The 24504-nt window shown below is 36.0% G+C and overlaps 1 protein-coding gene across 1 annotated transcript in view; it reads right to left on the minus strand.

Moving 5' to 3' along the window:
* Nucleotides 1-24504, minus strand: part of TRPM8 (transient receptor potential cation channel subfamily M member 8) — a gene marked incomplete at its 3' end in the record, with an annotated part of 276625 nt that overhangs the window by 81729 nt on the left and 170392 nt on the right. The window contains exon 10 of the mRNA XM_081341953.1: nt 22322-22440. Coding sequence (XP_081198079.1) covers nt 22322-22440 — 119 coding nt within the window. The remainder of the gene's footprint in view (nt 1-22321; nt 22441-24504) is intronic.

The raw sequence follows: 24504 nt of genomic DNA on the forward strand, positions 1-24504 counted from the left end.
ATTTAATTCATCAAAAAAAGCTTTTCCCAGTCTTACCGGTATCATTTGGAATAAAAAGAGTATTTTTGGTAAGATATTCATTTTCACTGTTGCTATTCTCCCCAGCATTGAAAGTTGTAAATTTTTCCACTTTTCCAAATCCAGTTTTATTTGTTTTAGCAATCTTACATAATTGTCTTCTTTTATTGTTGCACATCTTGCTGTTAAATAAATTCCCAAGTATTTAACTTTTGTAACTATTTGAAGATTTGTTTTTTTGCTAGTTGGTTTTTTTGTTTTTATGTTAGATTTTTAGTTAGCACTTTAATATTTTCTCTATTTATTTTCAACCCTGCCATTTCTCCAAATTTTTCTATTTTCTCCATAACTTTAGTGCTTGTTACAAGTGGATCTTCCAATATAAAAACCAAATTATCTGCAAATGCTTGTGATTTATATTTATCTTTTATCTCCAATCCTTTAATTTCTATATCTTGTCTGATGTTTCTATTCAATACTTTTAGTATAAATAATAATGGAGATAGTGGACATCCCTGTCTTGTGCATTTTTTACTGTCAAAGTGTTCTGTAAAATCTCCACTTCACAATTATTTTGGCTTTTTGTTTATAAAAAAATTGTTTTGATTACATTTATAAAGTTTTCTCCAACATCCATTTCCTCTAGATGCTGAAACATAAATTGCCAGTTTACGTTGTTGAAAGCTTTCTGTGCATCAAGAAATATTAAAGCCATCTGTTTCCCTGAATGAATTTCATAGAACTCTAGAACATCTAGAATCATTCTTAAATTATTTTTTTATCTGTCTTAGGTAGAAAGCCATTTTGGTCTGTATGTATAAATTCAGTCAAAAATGTCTTTAGTCTTTCTGCTATTATTGAGGCAAAAATTTTGTAATCTACATTTAATAATGATATTGGTCTATAATTTTTTATTTGCGTTAGATCAGAGTCTTCTTTGGGTATTAGGGTAATATTGCCTTCAGTCCGTGTATTTGGTATTTTAGACTCCAAAAGTATTTCATTGCATGGTTCTTTCAATATTGGACTTAGTATATCTTGTAGTGATTTATAAAGTTCTGCAGGTAATCCATCTGGACACAATTTTTTTGCCTTTTTATCAATTATCAATTTTTTTGCCTTTTTATAGCCTCTGTAATCTCCATCACTGATATTTTTCCATTTAATGTTTTGAATATTCTCTGGAATTTTTGATACGTCTGTTTTTTAAAATATTGCTGTGTTTTTTCTTTTGAGAATTCCTCTGCATTGTAAGGTAACTTGTAATAGTGTTTGATATTTTTTTTAAAAAATTAAATTTTAATTAATTTATTTTTTAATGTAATTTTTTAAATTACATTTTGAAACTAATTCACCTTTTGAGTCTTACAATGTTTATCAGTTTTTTCTCTTTTTCTTTTTTCAATCTATGTTCTATCTTCTATGGCATTTTCCAAGAAGTTCTGTTTAGCCCTTTTAATCTGTTGAGCCATTATTTCCATCTCAGTTAGGTTTAATGTATGATTTATTATCTCCATTTGCTTCTTAAGTATTTTCTTTTGTGGGTCTATTTGTAGTTCGGATTCTAATTTTCTGAATTCTTCCTTCAACTTTAACTGTTGTTGTTGCACTTTTTTAGCTTTATATCACTTGCACACATATTGAACTTGGATCGGTCACCAGGACCACATATCAAAGTTTTCATATAGATGTTCAGAAAACATTGAAGAGATATTATTGGAGAAGGTGATTGCAAAGCAGCTTCAGAGAACCCTGGATGATTCAGTTGGGTTTCAGAATTGGACATGGACTGAAACAGCATTGATTGCACTTTTGGAAGACCTCTGGAGGGAGCAGAATAGAATTAGTTTATCCACTCTACCTTTACTTGACTTCTTGGTGGTCTTCAGTACCATCAACTATGGTACCTTTCTGAGGGTTGGGATGGGTAGCAATGTATTGTGCTTGTTCTCATCTTTCCTCTGCAGTTACATCCAATCATTTTTAATCATAAACCATAAAATACAACACAGTGATATACATAGGATACTAATTAAGCAATCAACATAAATCATAATAGGATACTACATAAAACAATATAAATCATAAGATACAAGCAACAAAGTTAGAGTCATAAGTAGATAAGGAGATAGGTAATAGGAAAGAAGAGAAGAATAATAGTAATATAACTTTACTAGATAGTTTGACAATGTTGTGGGAATTAGTTGTTTAGCAGAATGATAGCTTGGGCGGAAAAACTCCTTGTGTCTAGTTGTTCTCGACTGCAATGCCCTATAGCGTCATTTTGAGGGTAGAAGTTGTAACAGTTTATGTCCAGGATATGAGGGGCCTGTAGATATTTTCACAGCCCTCTTTTTGACTCATGTAGTATACAGGTCCTCAATGAAAGCCAGGTTGGTAGCAATTGTTTTTTCTGCAGTTCTAATTATCTGTTGAAGTCTGTGTCTGTCTTGTTTGGTTGTAGTGCCAAACTAGACAGTTATAGAGGAGAAAATGACAGACTTAATAATTCCTTTGTAGAACTGTATCTACAGTTCTACAGAGTTCTATAGAACTGTATCTATATTTGTAGACAAAAACATAGATTGCTTACAAAAGCTCTTTATTCAATTCTTTCTGATTTTTAATCTGGATGAAAATGAATCCAACAGTTAAAGAAAAAACATATTCAAGACATACTCTGGAATTGATTACATGCTAATTTCTGGTTCCTTTGATTTATCAATTATTTCAGCCATATGAGCCAAGAATATTATGGAAATGTTTGGTTATGTGATTTGCTTTTTTTGTGTTTTTTAATCCATATATGGATAAAATTATCAGTTGCATTAACTTTCATCATAATCATCATTCTTATGTGTTTGTCACCAGGAAAGCCTTTGCACAACTTCAGGTTCTGCATCAGTTACATCTATTCCTGTATCAGGACTCTACTGTCATTCAGGTCCTGGTCCCCTCCTGGATGGATTACTATAATGCACTCTACATGGGGCTGCTTCTTAAGAGAATCCAGAAGCTACAGCTGGTGCAAAATGCAGCAGTGCAGGCTATATGCACCCCAAGATTGGTGCATGATACAGCTCTGCTCGACGAGCTGCATTTGTTCCCAGTTTGTTTCAAGGTTGAATTCAAGGTGCTGGTTATGACCTTGGTTATTTTGAGGGGTCACCTATACACGGTGACATCTCCATGTCTTATCAAATCTGGCTTTCTTGCCTTTTTTTTTTGAAAGGAAAAGTGACAGTGAACACATTGATCTGCTTCAGTGCTCAGTGTTATGTGCCTTGTATATATGCTGCAAGATCCTATTTTTGATATGGTACAACTATGCCTATTTGAGCTTCTGATAAATTGATCTAATGCTACAAACCCTGCATAAACAAAATTCTTTTTTGTGACTTCCGGTTTGCCAACAGCCGACAATGAACATCTGGAGGATGGCTCCTGTCTTCCACGTCCAGATTTGCATTGCTGGGGGGTCCTAAAAGGACCGAAGATTCATCCTGGAGGGGTGTCCAGACAGAAGGGGCTTTTGCAGAAACATGGGGGAGCAGCAACCCCCCTGTTAGTGCCTGCATTCCCTTTGTACCGGTGGACGAAAGACTGACCATAGGAATATGGCCAGTTCCTAGGCTGCAGACAGCCGAAGTCAAACTTACCATCAGGCAACATTAAAGCAGGCGTGGAAGAGACAGGGGTAAGATTTCTCTCTTATACCTTAATCATCTTCTTTTCACCTAATTAAGCTGCTAAGTACTTTCCCCCCTATGGAGAGGGAGGGGGAAATTTAACCCTCCCTTCGGAAGGCGGCAAACAAGCCCAGGGGTGTTATTTTTTTGGAAAAAAACGTTTAAGAAAGAAATAATAAAAGAAAAGAATTCTCAAAGTACTTGGGGGACACCCAGTGGCTAAACTTGAAATTGCAATTCTGACTTTCTGACTTTCTGACTCTCTTTAAAAAAACCAAGAAAATATTTAAGAAAAACAAGATAAGAGTAACCTTGAACACCAGATGTGAAATTTTACGATGGAAGAGTTTCAAAAACAAATTCTTGCTCTGTGGGAAATATCTTACCAAACTTATCAGTTTCTTTCTACAGCTGGCGATGAAATAAGAGCTTTTGGAGAAGAATTAGAAAGCATCTCGATGAAACAAACCCAAATTCAAACTGTGACTACAATTAATATTTTACTGAGACAAAACTTAACAGAAGAAATTGAACAATTAAATACATTGGCAGAAGAATTAAATAGTCAACAAATACAGGTTTTTGAAGTTGGTGATGGAGAAAATATGGAAGGAAGTTTATTTGGACCAGGACAATTGTTTCAAGAGGTGAAAATAATAAGATTTGGTGCTGTTGGCAGATTCTTCAATTCTTCAAAGGTGGAGACTGGGGGTCCACTTCAATATGATATAGTAATACAAGAATGATTTGATGACCCTGAGGCAAAGAAGCGTAAAATGACATGGAAAAGGAAGAAAGCAAGAATAAGATTGAAGAAATATGAACATTTTTAAGAGGCCTGAAATAGATAATATTAAAATACGATTGTACTGGGATTACGATGAGTAGATAAAAATACTGATTAACTAAAAAAATAAAATAAAAATAAAATAAAATACAGATGTATGAATACTAACATTGAAATATTGAGTTCTTTAAATGATATGGGTTAAGATGTATATATGCTAAAAATGATAGAATGTAACTAATATAGTTGGATGCAGAGACATGAAAGGATGTATTAAATGTTGAAATGGAATAAATTTTGGTTAATTTTTAACATGTGGAAACTATAAATGAGAAACAAGAATATTATATTGTCCTCCCTTTTTCTTTTTTCCCCCTTTTTTTCCTCCTTGCGATTGGTATTTTAATGACTACTATTTAAAATATTGTATAATTGATATGGATATGGAAATGAGATAAATAAGAACTGGATTACATTACTAGGTATTGAAGAGAATTGTATAAAGGGAAAGGAGGTTATTTAGTAATATGAAAATGAGAAATCTTAAACGTTTTAATTTCAATATCAATGTAAAATTAAAGCTAGAAAAATAGATAAGGTGTTTGATGTTTTAAAGATGGAATGTTAAAATATGAAATATACTAAAAGATTGATAAATATATAATAAAAAACCTATTAAATGACTGATGGCTAGCAATAGGAAATATGTTAATTTAGATAAGAGATAGTATATATCAAAGGAAAAAAGAGAGAGGAAGTATTGGTTATAATAATTTGGAGATTTGTAATAATATGTATTTGTCTGAATGGAACTATTGCAACCTGGACACCACGTTGCTTTTTAAAGATATTATTGTAATATTGGAAAACTAATAAAAATATTAAAAAAACAAAATTCTTTTTTGTTACTTCCTAATTCTCTTCTAAATAACAGAATAACATAGGTAGAAGGGGCCCTGGAGGTCTTCTAGTCCAACTCCCTGAGACTGTCTAGTCTCTTCTTAAAAGCCTCCAGTAATGGAACACCTAAAACTTCTGAAGGCAAGCCATTCCACTGGTTGATCGTTCTCACTATTAGGAAATTTCTCCTAAGTTCCAGCTTCAGTCTCTCCTTGATTAGTTTCCATCCATTGTTTCTTGTCTTGCTTTCTGGTACTTTGGAAAATAGGTTAGCTCCCTTTTGTTTGTGGCAACCCATCAAACACTGGAACACTGCTATCATCTATAATGGATCTGTTGCTTATCTTTTCCAGGAACTTCCCAGGTATTGATGTCAGGCTGATTGGTCTATAGTTTCCTGGATCTGTTTTTTTCCCCTTTTTCTTTTGAAGATGGGAATTACATCAGCTCTTTTGCAGTCTTCAGGTAGTTTTCCAGTCTTCCAGGATATTTGAAAGATATGGTTCAATGGTTCCGAAATCACATCTGACAGCTCTTTCAGAACTCTGGGGAGTAATCCATCAGGTCCCAGTGAACTCATTTAGAGTGGACAGGTATTTTCTTACCATTTTCTTGCCTATTTTATTTTGTATTCCTAGTCTTTCTTTTATGGTTATGTTTTTTGTAGGTTGAGATGTATTATCTTTTTGTGTAAAAACAGATGCAAAGAATGAATTAAGTAGATCTGCTTTCTCTCTACTGCCTGTTACCTCCTTGGCATCTTCTCTCATTAGTGGATTGACTGTTTCCTTGACTTTTTTCTTGTTTGTATGTGTTGAAAGAAACTTTTTAAATTATTTTTGATATTCATTGTAAGTCTTACTTCATTCTGAGCTTTAGATTTTCTGACTTCATCTTTGCAAATTCAGGCTATCTGCTGATATTCTGCCTCAGTTATGTGTCCCTCTTTCCATTTTTTGTACTTATCCTTTTTTTCTTTCAGTTTATCAGAGAGTTTTTTTGTATAATCATGCTGATTTTTTCTTGGATTTCTTGTTTTTCTTTTTCAGTGGAATTGAGCTGGATTGGGGTTTTATAATCATATTTTAATTCCCTATGTTCATTAGGCAGGAGGGATTTAATACCTTTAATTTCCAATTACTGTATAAACCCAGAAATCAGGAATGTAATATTGTTCTTTTTTACTTTTAATGATATTGTAAATCTTGTAGATTATAAGACAGAATACAGAATAACAGAGTTGTAAGGGACTTTGGAGGCCTTCTAGTCCTACTCAAGCAGGAGACCATTCTGGAAAATCAAGCCCACACATTACTTTCCCTTTCTTCTCTTTCATGTGGGGTTGAATGACAAAACAATGAACCTGAAAACAATTTCAAGAGACAATGAGTAGCTAAACAAGGAAGTTAAGGATTTAATAGCACAGGTGGTGTTTCATCTGTACTTCCAACAAAAGGTCAACATCCAATGAGGGAACAAAGGATTTTAGAAATAAATCACTGGCTTTATGAATGGTGCCACTAACAGTACTTTGGAATCCTACACCACAGTCTCCATTATCTACAAGAAAGGCTTCTAGCAAGGGATTGGCTGTACATCACAAGAACCAGGAAGAATGTATTTGGAAAATGACTGTTCAGCTTATTCAAAAGACTTTAAACTAAAATTGAGGGGTAAGGGTAACCAATCATTAGTATCCTTAGGACCGAATTCCAAGCATAAACCCAAGACAAGCAATCAAATAAGGAGGTAGAGTGTGATGGGAAGGAAGAAAAACTCAGATATAAAGCAGGAGATGGAGAAAGCATACACTGGGTCAGCCATAAAGAACTCAGATGCCTATACACTAATGCTCAAATGTTGGGAACAAACAGGGTGAACATGAAGTACTAGTACATGTGGGTAGGAATGATATATAGTTGCCATTCCTGAAACTTGGTGAGAAGAAACTCACAATTGGAATGTAGTAATGGAAGGATCTAAACTGTTCAAAAGAAACAGACCTAACAAAAGAGAAGGTGGTGTTGCATTGTATGTAAAAATTACTACACTTCTACAGAAATAATAAAACTAAAGATGAAAGCCTCCTTCAATGTATATGGGTTAATATAAAAGGACATTGCTATAGGTGTATACTGCATGTCACTAAATCAAGCAGAAGAAATAGATGAATCTTTGATGTTACCTTCTGCAGCTGCTGCACCTGTATTGACTTTAAAAGACTTACAAGATTCTTTAAAAAATGCTTTAAAACTTCAGTCTGAAAAAATATCTGAGCTGGTGGAAGAACTTATTGAAGAAAAAAAAAGGAAATATGGGAGGATATTTTGATGGCATTTCAGGGGCTCTCAGGTTGTATTGAGAGTCTGGATGAACGTGTGGAAGAAGTGAAACAAAATAATCAGATGCTGGAGGCTAAAATGTGTGAAGTTGAGAATAAAATGGATAAAATTGATGATGAAGTGGTGATGACACAATATAGAGACATGGAGTTTGTCCTGAGGATAAGAGGTTTAAAAGAAAATCCACAGGAAAATCTGGAGGAGATGTTGGTGGATGCTCTGGTGCCTATTTTGGGAATTTTACCGGAAGATTTTTTTGTGGAGATAGATAAAGTATTCTGTGTTAATTCTTGGATTGCTAGGCAAAGGAAACTGCCAAGAGATGTGGTTGTGTATTTTACAAAGAGAAAGATCAGAAATGAGATCATTCAAGTTTTTTACAATAATAGATTTAAAGTGGCTAATCAAGAGGTTTTGATTCTGAAAGTGATTCCCCCAAGAATTTTGCGAAAAAGGAAAGATTTTGTTTTTCTGGCAGATGAATTAAAAAAACAACAGCTTCAGTTCAGATGGGAGATACCAATGGGGATTGTGGTGAATTATGCTGGAGTAAGATATCGTCTTAATACAGTCCTGAAGGCACGTGATTTTTATTCTAATGTATTGAAAGCAGGTTCACCGCCATCTTCAGAAGTTAAAGGAGGGAAAGAAGAAGTTAAAGGAGGAAAAGAAGAAGGAGAGCGACAGGTACAAGAAGTACAGCAAATTCTGGAAACTGTGCAACCCCTGGTTTTATTAGAAGAATCTAAGACTCAAAGAGTGACACGGGGTGCATCTAGACATAAGGAACAACAACAACAACAATAGAAACAGTGTTCTATAACTACAAGTCAGGAATCTACTTCTAGTGAAGCAGTGGGAGGAGCTAGGCCAAAGAGGCAGATACTTATGGATCTGCAAGAAACGCTCCAAAAGCTTCAAGTCGCAGAAGATGGAGACAAAGTTTCTAACCTGGAATGTTAATGGATTAAATTCACCACAAAAGAGAAAGAAAGTATTTCAGTATTTGAAACAATTTAAAAATAATGATATATGTTTGCAAGAAACGCATATTCGCGCATCTGATCAAAAATATTTGATAAATTCTAGACTGGGTATACAATTTATTGCATCTGCTCCAGAGAAGAAAAATGGAGTAGTTATCTATGTAAAGAAAGACTTAACAGCTAACTTAATTGAAGCAGATAAACAAGGAAGATATATTATAATTGAACTATTAATAGAAGGGAAGAAAACACTTTTAATTGGAGTATATGCACCTAATCAACAGCAAGGAGAATTTTATAAACTGTTACATAATAAAATAATTCAATGGGATTATTAACCCTAGGAATGCCGGCGGGTTATTCCTAGGGGAAGAGCGTTCTCTGTGGGTGTGCCTGCCCTCTGGAATGATTTACCCGTGGAACTCAGGACCGCCCCCGATCTGCGTTCATTTCGCCGGGACCTGAAAACCTGGTTTTTCGATCTATGAGGCCTGGACTGAAGGGGTTTTAGCTTTTTAAATATTGTTTTAATTGGGCTTAATTAATTTAATGTATTTTAATTTTATATTATCTTTTATATTGTATTTTATGCTGCCCTGTAAACCGCCCTGAGTCCTTCGGGAATACGGCAATATAGAAATTTAATTAAATAAATAAATAAATAAATAAATTATAAATTGTGTATTTTAATGGGAGATTAGAGATCAAAGTCCTGCACATATAAGAAGGATATATAATGCATTGATAGAAATAGATTCAGAAACGGAACTTGTTAAAGATTGTATGATAAAATGGGCCCAGAATATTCAAGAACCAATAACAATGGATACTTGGGAAACAATCTGGGTCAAAATTGTAAAATTTACACAGGCACAAAATTTAAGAGAGAATTTTTATAAGATGTTTTATAGATGGCATTTAGATCCTAAGAAATTGGCATGTATGTATCCAAATTATCAGCCTAAATGCTGGAGGTGTGGTTGTGATGATGCAACGTATTTTCATATATGGCAGACTTGTAAAAAAGTTAAAGCTTTTTGGATTAAAATTTGGTGGAATATGCAGAAGATATTTAAGAAAAAGATAAAGTTTTCTCCACAATTATTTTTGCTGGGTATTACTATAGACTGTACTGCTATAGAAACTAAATTGATGTTGTATTTAATAATGGCAGCAAGACTTTTGGTAGTGCAATATTGGAAGAAGGAGGATTTGCCTACTATAGAAGAATGGACTTTAAAAGTTTTGAACCTGGCAGAAATGGCAAAAATTTCAGCGCCCTGAGTCCTTCGGGAGAAGGGCGGTATACAAATTAAATTAATAATAATAATAATATTTGAAAGACCATTTGCAACAAAGATATATCTTGGAATGGAGAAGATGGATTGATTATATTCAGAATAAATATGGGACCAAAAAGTTTCATTTAGCATTGATTTTGTAATGGATGAGCAAAAAGTTTTGATTTTAAAAGAGATCCCTGCAAGAATTTTAAGAAAAAGGAAGGAATTTGCTTTTTTGACACAAGAATTGAGACGACGTGATATTAAGTTTAGATGGCAAATACCAGAGGGTTTGGTGGTGACTTATGAAGGTATAAGGCATTGTCTTACCACGGTGGTTCAGGCACGTGACTTTTACAGTAATGTTTTAAAAGCAGTCCCCATATCGTTTTTGGAGTCTACAAAGAAAAAAGGTGACAGAGAGCCTCAACGTTCCAGAGAGAATCCACAAGATGTTGAAGGGCTAACGCAGACAGATGTGAAAGTTACAGGAGTGGGTCAAATTTCATCACCACGGGAGAAGGCCAGAAATTGGAAGAGGTGTGCTGCTTCTGGAAGAATGAAGCAAACCTGGGGATTTAGTTGCATAATTGCAAGAGATAATAATGTAATAAGGATGCTAGAAGGATTAAGTATGTGGGGATTCATTTTTCACCCTTATAAAATAATTATATAATATTTTGTGTTGCTTTAGTTTTAAGATGATTATGAAAATTTAATTGGGAAGATTTGTAGTAGTGTTTATAGATATTCTGTAGGTTATGCTTTGTTATTTGGATGGAAAGTTTTAAGCCTGGAAGGTAGTGTATGGTATTTTAAGTTGTATAATATATTAGGAGAAGGAAAGGTTGTATTAATTTGGTTTTAGTATGTTAAAGTCTAGTTGGATAGAAGAATAGTTTTATAAAACTGATATAAATTGTTTTATGTGTGATTGAAATTAATTTGTAATACTTTTATGGGCAATATTGGAGTAGGTAATAGAATATAAGAATATAAGAATGATGTGATTATAAAAAAATTAAGTTTGGAAGTAATCTATGGTATTTTAATTTGTATAATATATTAGGATAATATGAATTTAAGGTATTATTTTGTATTTGAATAATCATTGATATGATATATATATATGTATGTTTGGAATTTACCTATATGAGTTAAAGTTTGATAGTTTGAATAGCTTAGGATTGTTTGCGTAAGTTAGATTATGATTGTTTGTTTGTATTTTTACACCCTGTGTTTTGGTATTAGATTGGAAAGTATTATTTTGTATTTGTATAATTATTGATATGATATATATATATATGTCTGAAGTTTTCTTATATGAGTTAAAGTTTGGTAGTTTAAATAGTTTAGGATTGTTTGCGTAAGTTAGATTATGATTGTATTTTTATACCCTGTATTTTGTTCTGGGAAGCCGGGGGGGGGAGGGGAAAGGGAGGGAGGGGTTGGGGAGGGGGAAGAGGGTGGGGGGGAGGGGGTTGGGAGGGTTTTTTTTTCTTTTTTTGGTTTGCTAAAGATAAAATGTATTATAAAACTTTTTAATAAAAAAAAACATTTGGGGATTGGCTATCCCACATCGGGAGGTTGATCTATGGGGTGGGGTCTTGCTTGGGAATACTATAATCAACTGCACTGCATGGGAAATGTCAGATGTTGTCTATTATGCCTATATCACCTATTCTTAATAAAAGTTCCTGGTTGGAAGAAATTGTTTCCAAGAGTTCTGCTTTCTTAAGACGTGGGTTTGAAGTGGGTCCTGACAGTAAGTTAGAAAAATGTGGGATAGACAGCATCACCACCAGATGGATTTGTAAGTGGCTGACAAATCAAATTCAGTGTATAGTCCTCAATGGTACTACATCTACATGGAGGAAAATAAGCAGTGGGGTACCCCAAATTCTGTCTTAGGCCCAGTATTTTTCAGTATCTTGAAGAATAGAAGGGGAATTTGTCAAATTTACAGATGACTGGCAGGAATAGCCAACACCCCAGAAGGTAGCCTCAAAATTCATAAGGATCTCAACAGACTTGAACACTGAGCCCTATCTAACAAAATGAAATTCAATGTAGAGAAAAGTAAAGTCTTACACTTATGCAAGAAAAACCGAATGTACATGTATAGAATAGATGGAACCTGGCTCAATAGCAGTAGTTCCAAGAGGAATCTTGGAGGTCTAGTGGACAATCACTTAAATATAAGCCAGCAGTGTGCTGCAGCCATCAAAAAAGCCAATAGAATCCTAGGCTACATTAACAGAGGGATAGAATGGCTTCTGGTTCCAGATCGCAGCGCTGTCAGACGCGCTGTTCTGTTCCAGCCTACAACTGGCGCTGTTTGTGTGACAGGAACAACCCATTTTTCCTTTTGACAAATTAATAGACTGGAAAAAACCCAACCCAAATTTATTTACAGTGCCAAAATGATAAAGTCTTTCAAACAAAAAAGCAGCAGAGTATTTTCTTCAATAAATGATTTAAAACATCAAACAAGAATAAACAAACGAGTCAAACAGATTAGCAAGAACAGACCAGGATTCTCTTTGAATGTCTACGAATGGTTGCCTTCAGCAACCAGCACTGCCCACACCTTCTCCTTTTATTATCTGTCCCAAGGCATGGCTTCTCAATGCCTTCTGCTCCTTTCACTGAGTTGCCTCATTGATTTTCTCTGCTCTACTCTGCTGGATTGCCTTCTGCTTCTAGCATCTCTGAACAGATTCAGCTGTGACTACTCTGAGTCCGATACCTCCTCCTCACACAGCTGAGCCTCATGAGGAACATGACTGGAGGGGCCAGGCTGAGAGTCCTGCAGTGCATCAGAGCCTCCCTCTGAAACCAAAGGTTCTCCAAATGCCTCCTCCTCCTCCTCAGATTCCTCAGACTCAGCTGCTGGGAGCAAAGGCTGACACTGAATCACAACATGCGTGGAGCGATTGCTCCTCCCGTCATCTGGCTTTCTTGCACCGGGGGACCTGTGAAAAGGGTCGAAAGTTGCCCTGGAGGGGTGACGAGTGGGGAAGAGGATCCTCCGATTGATTGTGGAAGGCCAGCAGCCCTCCCGTTTGACTTGAAGCAGCTCTTCAGACCATCAAAGAAAGGATCAGCGACTCCCATGGCCCATCATTAATGCCATTTCCAGCTGAGACCAAACTAACAACTAAGCACTTGAAAGCACAGCAGAGGAACTGGGTGAGAACTGCCTTCTCCTATCCCAACTTTCTTTTCTTTTCCTGTTAAAAGCCCTCTGAAACTCCTTCCCCCTGTGAGGAGAGAGGGAAGGGACCTTTTTTTTCCTCCCACCCTCTTAAATGGCGGTGTTTGAATACACTGGGAAAAAAACTTTGAAAAAATACAATTAACTAATTGGACTTACATCCCTCTTACATTTGGTGACCCCAAAGCTCCTATCTTCACAGGAACTGGCTATTTTATGCATTTGACAAAAAAGGAAAAAAGGAAAAAAGATGAAGAAGAACTTAAATTTGATAAAAGCCTACTGTCAACGCTGCTAACATCAAATGTTCTTGCTTGACAAGAGATGAAGAAGCAGTTATTTCATATGTTAAACTTGTGTATTGCTTTAAGAGATAGGGTTAAGGCTGGGAGGAGGGAAGAGGAGGATTGTCCCTCAAGGCCATGAAATTAAAGAAGATAAGAACTTGGCAGGTTTTCTAACAGAAGGGAAACTGATTCTGTAAATTAATTGGAGAATATGATTAATGACAAAATTGGAAAGGTGGAGAATTGTGTTTAATATATTGTGCAAGGGGGTGGAGATTTCAGATTCCAGCTTCCTTCGAGCAAGCATTTGCCGGTGTATTAGGCTAAATAAAGGACTTTTAAGGTAAACAATGCCTCAGGGTCACTTGAAAAGCCCATACGTTGGAAACTTGACACCTACTCTTTGTGAAAAGGATTTTAAATAACACTGGGGACATCTTGCGGTTAAGCCTGGTACGACAAGAGAATATCCCTGGCAAATAAATTTGTTTACAACTTAGATCTGTCATTGGCACTAGCTGTAGATAAAAACTTGAAACAGCTGGAAGGTGAATTTGGCTTCTAAGAACTGTGGAGGTGAACATTTACTGACTCTTGTTTAAAAAGTAGCCTCCACTAAAGGACTATCTATAACTATTCCAGAAATGGAGGGAGACTAGCTATAAACTTCAATTGACTATAAGTTTATACTTGAAAAAATTCTTGAAGCCACTGAGATAATTAATTCCAGACTGAAAGATAAAGGTGCCACAAACTGAAACCCAGACTCCAACTAAAGAATTTATAATCCAGAAAACAACAAAACTGGAACCACCACTCTAAGGAACAAGAAGATATTGAAAAATATAATATCCAAATCCTGACTCCATCTAAAGAACCTACAACTCCAAAAGTACACGAAGCAGAAGAAAGTAATACTAAAATAGAGGATGTTAAAGATCAACAAAGACAGCTTATTGGAAACCTAGACAACCAAGCAGTAACTACAAAATTGGATACAACCTTCTACTTAAATCAGAAGATACCAGAGGAAGGAAGAGACCAGACTGAATTGAAGATGAAGATATTAGAGCAAATAGAGAGATTTGAACTATCAGCGCAACAACGTAATGTTTATAAATGGTTTAGCTTTTCTGGATCATTGATGGCTAGATGGTCTCCCTCAATTCAAGCAATATGTGCTGGAATGAAGGGAGACCTATCTGACAACCTAAAGGTTTTGGTCTGGAAACCTGGTTGGCAGAAAAAGAAAGCTAGAGTTAGGTTTTAAAAAATGAACATTAGAGAGCTACTACAGGCTATTCTTCTAGTAAGGTGTGATCTATTAGGATATGAAATAGAAAATGTTTATGAGATAAAATTAGAGTATCTTTATGTGTGTATTAGGCTTATCTTAGATACTATAATTTGTGTAGTGAAATAATGGAAATTTGGGTTATGGATGCTATTATGGATGTTAAAGGTTAAATTTGAATACTTTAAAAATTAAGAATTAGGTAATACTCAAAATAGAACATGGATATGTATAAGTAAAAATAGATTGACAAATCTAGGTTATTGTATTAGTAAGCTGTGATGTATCAGGATGAGAAATAGAAAATGTTTATGAAATAAAAGTAGAACTAAAAAGGTGAAAATCTGCGCAAGAATTATCTCTGATCACAGTCCAGTGTGGTTGGAGATTGATAAGGAAAGAGGAGATAGACGCTCATGGCGCGTAAATGAGAATTTGTTTAGAAATCAGAGAAATGTGGAAGAATGCAAACAGCGGATGAAGGATTTTTTTGAGATGAATATGAATAAGGGTACCTCTATGGATATGGTTTGGGATGCTAGCAAGGCCTATATGAGAGGGGTGTTGATATATATGAATAATAGACATAGACGTGCAGTGGAAACTAGAAGGAAAGAACTGGAGAATGAAATAAAGGAAAAAGAAAAGGCTTTGATTTTGAACCCAGAGGAGGTGAAGATCAAGGAGGCTATTAGACTGTTACGAGGACAATTTGATAAATTAATGGCTGATCAAGTGGCGACCAATCTGCGGTTTGCTAGGCATAATACTTTTTGCAATGCTAATAAGCCAGGCAGATGGTTGGCTTATAGACTGAGGAAAAAACAAAGGGCATCTAATATAGATAAGATTGAGCATAAAGGAAGGGTTGTGTATCAACAGAATCTTATTAAGGATGCCTTTGTGGATTTTTATTCGAAATTATATACTAAAGAGGACATTAATGCAAAAGATATTGATACGTATTTGGAGAAGGCTAGCATCCCGGTTCTTACGCAAGTACAAAAAGAGGGGATTAACCAACTGATTACAGAAGAAGAAATTTTTACAGCTATTAAGGAACTGAAGGTGGATAAAGCACCAGGCACTGATGGCTTGACTGCGGCCTATTATAAAAATTTACAATTAGAGATGATAAAACCGTTAAAGGAACTGTTCCAGACAATCCAGAGGGGGGGAAAGGTGCCCCCGTCTTGGAGAACAGCTTTTATCTCTTTGATTCCGAAGGAAGACCAGGATGCTACTTTAGTTAAAAATTACAGACCGATATCGCTTTTAAATACAGATTATAAGATATTTGCTAAGGTTTTGGCTAATAGACTGATGAGGGTTCTGCAACAGGTGATTCATGGGGACCAAACGGGGTTTATTAGTGGAAGACAAATGAAAACCAATGTGAGACATATAGTTGATGTGTTAGAGTTTTTGGAAAGGCACAACCAGATCTCTGCTGCGCTAATCTTTTTAGATGCTGAAAAGGCTTTTGATCAATTGAACTGGCAATTTTTGTTGAAAGTTTTAGACAAAATGGATTTTGGGGAAAAATTTTTACAACCGATTAGGGCATTATACCAAAAACAAACTGCCCGAATTATAGTTAACAATAGTTTGACAACAGTATGTAATATTGAGAAGGGCACAAGGCAAGGCTGTCCGCTATCGCCCTTGTTATTTATATTAACATTAGAGATACTATTGGTTAAGATTCGGAATTCGGAAAAAATTAAGGGGATACAAGTTGGAGATCAGGATTACAGATTGAGAGCATTTGCAGATGATCTGGTTGTTACAGTGACCCAGCCAGAGAACTCTGTTGTGGACCTGATGGAGATAATAACACAATATGGGAAGGTTTCTGGATTTAAAGTAAATATACAGAAAACTAAAATTTTGGCTAGAAATATGACAGTTTCGCAGAAGGCTCTCTTAGAAGGATTAACTGGATTTGAGATTGTTAAAAGGGTTAAATATTTGGGGGTGATTTTGTCGCCCTCTAATACAAAGCTATATAAAAATAATTATGAAAAGTTATGGGGGAAAATTCAAAAAGAACTGGAGAGTTGGGAAAAATTGCAATTGTCTTTGTTGGGACGGATCGCAGCAGTGAAAATGAATGTCCTGCCCAAATTTTTATTCTTATTTCAAATGATACCGATTCTTAAGAAAGATTCTAACTTGGAGGAATGGCAGCGTGGTATCAATAAATTTGTGTGGGCAGGGAAAAAGCCACGAGTTAAACTTAAGATTATGCAGGATACTCGTGAGAGAGGTGGCCTTAAAATGCCTAATTTTAAATTATATTATGAAGCTGCTGCACTAGTAGGAATAAGTGATTGGATTAATTTGACACAATCGAGGTTATTAAATCTTGAGGGCCATGATCTGTTGTTTGGCTGGCATGCATATTTGTTGTATGATAAGAAGGTAGATACTGTGTTTAGGATGCATATTTTAAGACAGGCATTGCTGAGAGTTTGGAAGAAGTATAGACATAAGTTAAGCAGCAAGATACCATTGTGGGCAATCCCAAAACACGCAATAGAAAATATACATGCTGGTTTCAAACATGATGAGACTACTTACAAGGAAATTTTAAGTTTGGAAAGGAATATTTGGTGCTTGAAATCATATAGTTTCTTGCGAGAAGAGAAGGTTGTTCAGACTTGGTTTCAATATATTCAGTTACAGGCCAGGTGGAAAGAAGACCAAAAAAATGGATTTGCAACGACTGATGAAAATTTGATAAAGCAAATTAGAAATCAAGGACCAGCACATATTAAACGGATATATCTTGCATTGATAGAGATCGATTCAGAAACAGAGCTTGTTAAGGATTGTATGATAAAATGGGCCCAAAACATTCAGGAAGTTATTACAATGGACACGTGGGAAAAGATCTGGGTGAGGAATGTAAAATTCACTCAAGCTCAAAGTTTAAGAGAGAACTTTTACAAAATGTTTTATAGATGGCATCTAGATCCTAAAAAGCTTGCAAGTATGTATCCGAATTATCAGCCTAAATGTTGGAGGTGTGGTGATGAAGAGGCAACATATTTTCACATATGGTGGACATGTAAAAAGGTCAAGGCTTTTTGGATAAAAGTCTGGTGGAATATGCAGAAGATTTTTAAACGGAGGATAAAGTTTTGTCCGCAATTTTTTTTGTTGGGAATAATTGTTGACGCTACAGTTGTGGACTCTAAGTTGATGCTGAATTTAGTTACGGCAGCAAGACTTTTGATAGGTCAATATTGGAAGAAAGAGGAACTGCCGACTATACAAGAGTGGATTTTAAAGGTTTCCGACTTGGCAGAGATGGCGAAGATTTCGGCCTATTTGAAAGATTACTCGCAAGAACATTATATTATGGAATGGAGAAAATGGATTGAGTTTATCCAGAATAAGTATAGGGTCAAGAAGTTTTATCTAGCATTTGAATAAGTCTTCTTTCGTTTTCTTTTTTCTTTTTTTATTTTGTCTTCTATATATATTTAATAATGCTAAGTTTTGTTTGATCCTATATAAGTTAGAGAGTGATGGATTTTAGAATTTATAGTTGTTAGTATATGGTTGTTTATGATTGCCTTTTTATATATATATACCTTGTATTTAGCTCTGGGAAGTCCGGGGGGGGGGGAGGGGGGTTAGGGGGAGGTGGGGGGGAGGAGGGAGGGGGGGAGGGGGGGGAAGGGGGGAGGTAGGGAGGGGAGGTAGGGAGGGGGAAGGGGGTTTTTTAAAGGAAAACTGTATTTTTAAAACTTTTCAATAAAAAAAAGTAGAACTTACTTATATAGGTATTAGGTGTATTTTAGATGTTGTAATTTTTGTGTAGTGAAATAAGGGAAAGTTGGGTTTATGGATGCTATTATGGATGTTAGAGGCCAAATTTGAATACTATAATCAAAACTAAAAATTAGGTAAAATTTAAAACCAGGATATGGATAGGTATAACTAAAAATAGACTGATAAATGTTTTAACTGAGCATGTTATTGTTAGAAATTTTCTACTTTAAGCATTTCATATTAAATGTTAAGGGAAATAGAGAAGGATTTTTTTTGATAATGTAACTTGAGATAGGTACTAAAAACTCTTATTGAACCTTTGATTACCCAGTCACCATGATGCTTTCTAAATATTTGGATGTTAAATTGGAAAACTAATAAAACTTGTTTTAAAAAACAAACAAACAAACAAAGGGATAGAATCAAGATCACATGGAGTGTTAGTACCACTTTATAATGCCTTGGTAAGACCACACTTGGAATATTGCATCTAGTTATGGTTGCCACTATATTAAAAAGATATTAAGAGTCTGGAAAGAGTGCAGAGAAGAGCAACACAGATGATAGCAATGTTCCATATTTGAGGGGATGCCATAAAGAAGAGATGGGGTGTCAACTTATTTTCCAAAGCACCAGAAGGCAGGACAAGAAGCAATGGATGGAAAGTAATCAAGGAGACCTATAACCTACATCTAAGGAGAAATTTCCTGACAGTGAGAACAATTAACCAGCGGAACAACTTGCCTTCAGAAGTTGTGGGTGCTCCATCACAGAAATTTTTATGAAGAGTTTTGACAGCCATTTGCCCATAATGATATAGGGTCTCTTGCTTGAGCAGTGGGTAGGACTAGATGACCTCCAAGGTCCCTCCCAACTCTGTTATTCTGTTATTTATTCTCTTAATCTGTTAAATGAGGCTGATAAGGAGAAAAGCTGATACTGTTGTAATAGGAAAACGGTCTCTGAATTTCACAGCATGTCTTGTTTTCTCTGTTAACGGCATTCTTTAGCGTTGTACATCCTACAGGGAGGGGGGAGAAATTACATTATCACCCCCCCCCAAGGGTATATAGATACCTATCTCACAGATGTGCAATCAATATAGGTTGCAAAAATTAAATTTTATTGAATTTTTTTAAAAGCAGCTGTTATGCTGTTGTACAAATAAAAACAATACTACTGTCTTCAAATTTACATTATTTATTTAGCGGCCTTTTGAAATTATAATGGCATTGAAAAAAAGCGACTTAAACATTTCCAATTGTCACAGCATCCCCAATGTCACATGATCAGAATTCAGGCACTTGGCAACCAATATATATCTAAACTCTTTTCAAACCTCCAGTGATATAGTACTCACAACTTCTGGAGGCAAGCTGTTCCACTTATTAATTGTGCTCACTGACAGGAAATTTATTCTTAATTCTAGGTTGGATCTCTTTTTCATAGCTTTCTATCTATTACTTTTTGTCCTGCCCTTAGATAGAAAAATAGGTCAACCTCCTCTTCTCTGTGGGAGTCCCTCAAATATTGGAATATTGTCACCCCTAGTCCTTCTCTTTGATAGACTAAAAATATCCCAGTTCTTGCAACTATACATTGTACTCTATAGCCTCCAATCATCTAGTCATCTTTGTTGCTATTCTCTGCACTCTTTCTAAAGTCTCAACATCTTTTTTGTATTGTGGTTATCAATACTGGATGCAGTATCAAAGTGTAGTTTTACCAGTGGAATATAAAGCAGTTCTAACATTTCACATGATCTTGATACTATCCCTCTGTTGTTGTTTCAATATAAAGATAATTATACAGTATTAATTAAAATAATGATTCTCTATTGCTTAGATCATTTAGAGTATTGGAAGCAAAGAAAAGAGAAAGAAATGTTCTATCAATACCAATTACAATTTAGGGTGTTTATATTACAAATATAAAATTATTGACTTTTTCATCAATAAAAAGCTGAATATAACATTAGAAAGAAGGAAAGTTGCAGATGGGTATTTGCATGTATAATAAAGTATTTGATTGTATAATAAAGATTTTGGACTTGAGTTGATTAATTAATATTGAGATCTCCATTGTGCAGTTACTTAATATGTTAACATATTAATAAAAGGATTGAATAGCTATTAACAAGACTTAAAATAAATAGTGGTATCACGGTATCTGACTGTTTCAAAACTTGTGGAATTTGATACTCAGCACATTTTGATGTGAAAATGTTGTCCCAGTACTCATACTTTTGCAGTGTGCTGCAAAAGGAAGAGTGGGGTGGCCATAGAGGGAAGACAGGAAGTTGGCAATTTATTTTATTTTATTAAATTTATATACCGCCCTATTCCCGTAGGACTCAGGGCGGTTTACAGGGAGGGTTAAAAACAAACATACAAAAATTAAAATCAGATTAAAAATTAATTAAATCAAGTCCGCAAAATTTAAACTAAAACCCAATAAAATTAAAACCCCTCAGCCTGGGCCAGACAGCTCGAAGAGCCAAGTTTTCAGGTCCCGGCGAAATGAGCGAAGGTCGGGGACAGTCCTAAGTTCCATGGGGAGTTGGTTCCATAGGGCCGGCGCGCCCACAGAGAATGCTCTTCCCCTGGGAATAACCCGCCGGCATTCCTTAACCGGCGGTATCCTGAGAAGGCCCTCCCTGTGGGAGCACACAGGACGAAGGGAGCTTGATGCCGGCAGCAGGTGTTCCCTCAGATAACCCGGACCCAAGCCATTTAGGGCTTTATAGGTCATCACCAGCACCTTGAATCTCACCCGAAGGGCAACCGGAAGCCAATGCAGCTCACGGAGTAGAGGTGTTACATGGGAGTATTGGGAAACCCCCATCACAACTCGCGCGGCCGCATTCTGCACCAGTTGAAGCCTCTGAGTGGTCCTCAAGGGCAGCCCCATGTTGCAGTAGTCTAAACGGGAGGTCACGAGCGCATGAGTGACTGTGCGTAGGGCATCTCGGCAATGCTGGGAAGATTAGTGACATAGGAAAAAAAAAGTTTTTCCTGGTCAAAACAAAGGGTCACATGGTAAGTCACCTGGTTTGCTTCGCACTCATAGTTTTTAGTACTCATCATGCTTCCCAGAATCAATTAACATTCAGTATCGAGGTACCACTGTATAAAAAATATTTTTTAAAACAGGGAAAAGATAACAAAAAACAACTATTGGCTTTCTAACTCCCCCCTTTTTGTACATCTGCTAATATACAAAATTGTAGACATTTAAGAGTCCTTAGAAACCAGGCTGTAAGTGATTATATTTGTCATGTTGCATATTGTATTGGAACTATTCTTCTTTACACTTCTATTGTGTATGTATACTGTGAATTTTGCAATTGCTGCATATTCTCCAAGTTTAAGTTCCCAATTAGATAATTATTAAAATGACATATTTTCCAGGGCTGAGCAAAATTTATTCTTGCTGCTGTAAGCCTATATTTCATTAAATTATCACATTTCTTGTTGATTTTTTCCTGAAATTATATCTAATAAAAAAGTTGTGGTTTCACTTCACATTGAAATTCCAAATTTTTCTGCAGTAGACTTGTGTATTTTATTATAAAATGTTTCTTTTGTTTCATGGCAATTCCAACATTTATTATTTTATAATTTGTCTATCTTAGATATTATTGATGGAATTTTATTCTATTTGTAGGACCATTTGTACCAATTTCAGCTGAGTAAAATCTTTCTAATTTTTGCTTTTTCAATCTGCATAACCTACCTCCCAACGTCGATCATTGGTAAAAATCTCTTCACTGGCTAAGTCCAATTGATTCCATTCCAAAAGCAATTTCAGTTGACCATTCCAGTCATCTTTATCTTCTTCATTTGTGCTGAAAGCTGAAATTGGAGGAACTGTATTAATATTAAAATCACACTCTGTGAAATACAGTATTCAATTCTCATTTTCCACCCCACTCATTTTGTTTGAACTCCCTTTGTTTTGTCTAGACTTTCTATGAAGAAGAATTAATGCTGTTATTAATAAAACTATGATTATGAGCATTTTGCCTGATTATTAATAGGACATCCTGCCCTCAAAATGCCATACCTAATTTCTTTATACTTTGATTTTTTTCTGATTTCATCTTAATTAGGAATTCCTATGAATAGTTATAATCCTTATATGAACAAACATAACACTGCATATTTTAATAGAATGGCTTTTTTTATATTAGTTTTGTCAGACCTGCCCCAGTCTGATCCCTTAGGAAAGAAAGACCCTTGACTCTATTTAGGTGAAGTGATAGGTTCTTTTACTAAAAGATGCTGGTTGCAGTAAAGTCAGGCTAGAACTAAATTTCCCACATGAAAGCATACAAGCTTTTCCCTTCAATCTGGCATCTTGGTGCCCTTGAATATTGGCATGAACTGGTTCAAAGCATCCCCAGTCTTCCTCAAATGTCATTCCCCCCTCCCAGTTTCCCAGCACTGCCCTAATACATGTTTATTGTCCATTTTGTCAATGCTGCAAACCCTGACATGTTTTTGCACTGACAATATAAGAGACTGTTATTTTAATTGTTTCATTTGGGAGGGAGGAATCACCCAGAAGTTGTGATAAGATTGCAAATGCCTGCGTACAGAATGGGAAGTGAAACCTCATATGTAAAACTAATTGGATAATGTGATTTATGACATCTAGATAAGGACATGGATTGTGTGTGTGTTATGAAGGGTTTGGGGGGAGGAGATTTCAGATTCTGGCATCCCTCCATGAGTGCCGATGTTTCATTTCATTACTAAGACTTTTTAGATAAATAATATGCATGCAATTTGTTTGATTTGTCTCATTCATCAGAACCATGACACATTTGTTCCCTTGAGCTCCCTGCCTTGGTAATTGGTGGCAGAATGCCTATGAGTTTTGAAGCCGAAGATGGCAGAACTGACATACTACTCCCTTGACAGCAACATTAGTTCTGCAATGGAAACAAAAGAGAGAGAGCAGGAGAAGGAGAGAGAAAAAAACCAAATGTCATTATTCAATGAGGATTCTCTGGCTATTGCTCATGGAATCTCTTAAGCAATTTAGAAGCTTTGTTGCCTTTGAGTCCATCCATTTGATTTCGGAGGGTGGAAAGTCCTTCCATAGTAATAGATATTGGGTTTTGTCCTGGTGTGTCCGAGAGTCCAAAATGGCTTTGATTTCAAAGTGTTATTCCCTCTCAAACATAATCAGGTCAGGAGGTGGTTTCATTTTTGGGTGTAGGGAGGAAGTGATTTTTGTTTCAATAAGCTGCAATGGAATACAGCAGGGGTGTCAAACTCAATTTCATTGAGGGCCGCATCAGCATTGCGGTTGCCCTCAGGGGGCCGGGTGGGTATGGTCTGGGTGGGCATGGCCTACTGGGTGGCCGTGGCTAGAGTGCGTATGGCCTACTAGGTGGGCATGGCCAGCTCTACATCGTTCACATCAAGGTTGCCTATGGAGGCCTGGGCAGGAGTGGGACAGATCTGAGGGTCTCTGGCAGAAGGAGGGTCTCTGGACCAGGGCCAAGGCAGTGGGGGCCATTCCCTCACTGTTTCCAGGATGGCTTCGCGGGTCACATGAAACCACTTCGTGGGCCGGATCTGGCCCCCGGGCCTTGTGTTTGACATGTCTGGAATACAGGGTGCATTTGCCTGAGTGTTTTTGGCAGCTCAAGCTCAACAATGGCTGGGTTGATAACTTTTTAAATGGGACATTAAATACTTTGGTCCCAGTTTTATGGAAGGTTGGAAGGTTGTTTAGATTATAAATACTTGGTGGATAAATACACCCTGTCCCCAATTTTAAAGTCTTTTGGTGTCAAGCGCCTTTTGTCAGCTTGTTTTTTATACATTTCCCTTACCTCCACCAATGTTTTTCTTACTACTGGCCAGGTGTTTTACAGTTGGGTGATCCACTCCTTCAAGGAGGCA

This window comes from Vipera berus, assembly GCF_964194415.1.
Source record: "Vipera berus genome assembly, chromosome: 1".
NCBI lineage: Eukaryota > Metazoa > Chordata > Lepidosauria > Squamata > Viperidae > Vipera > Vipera berus.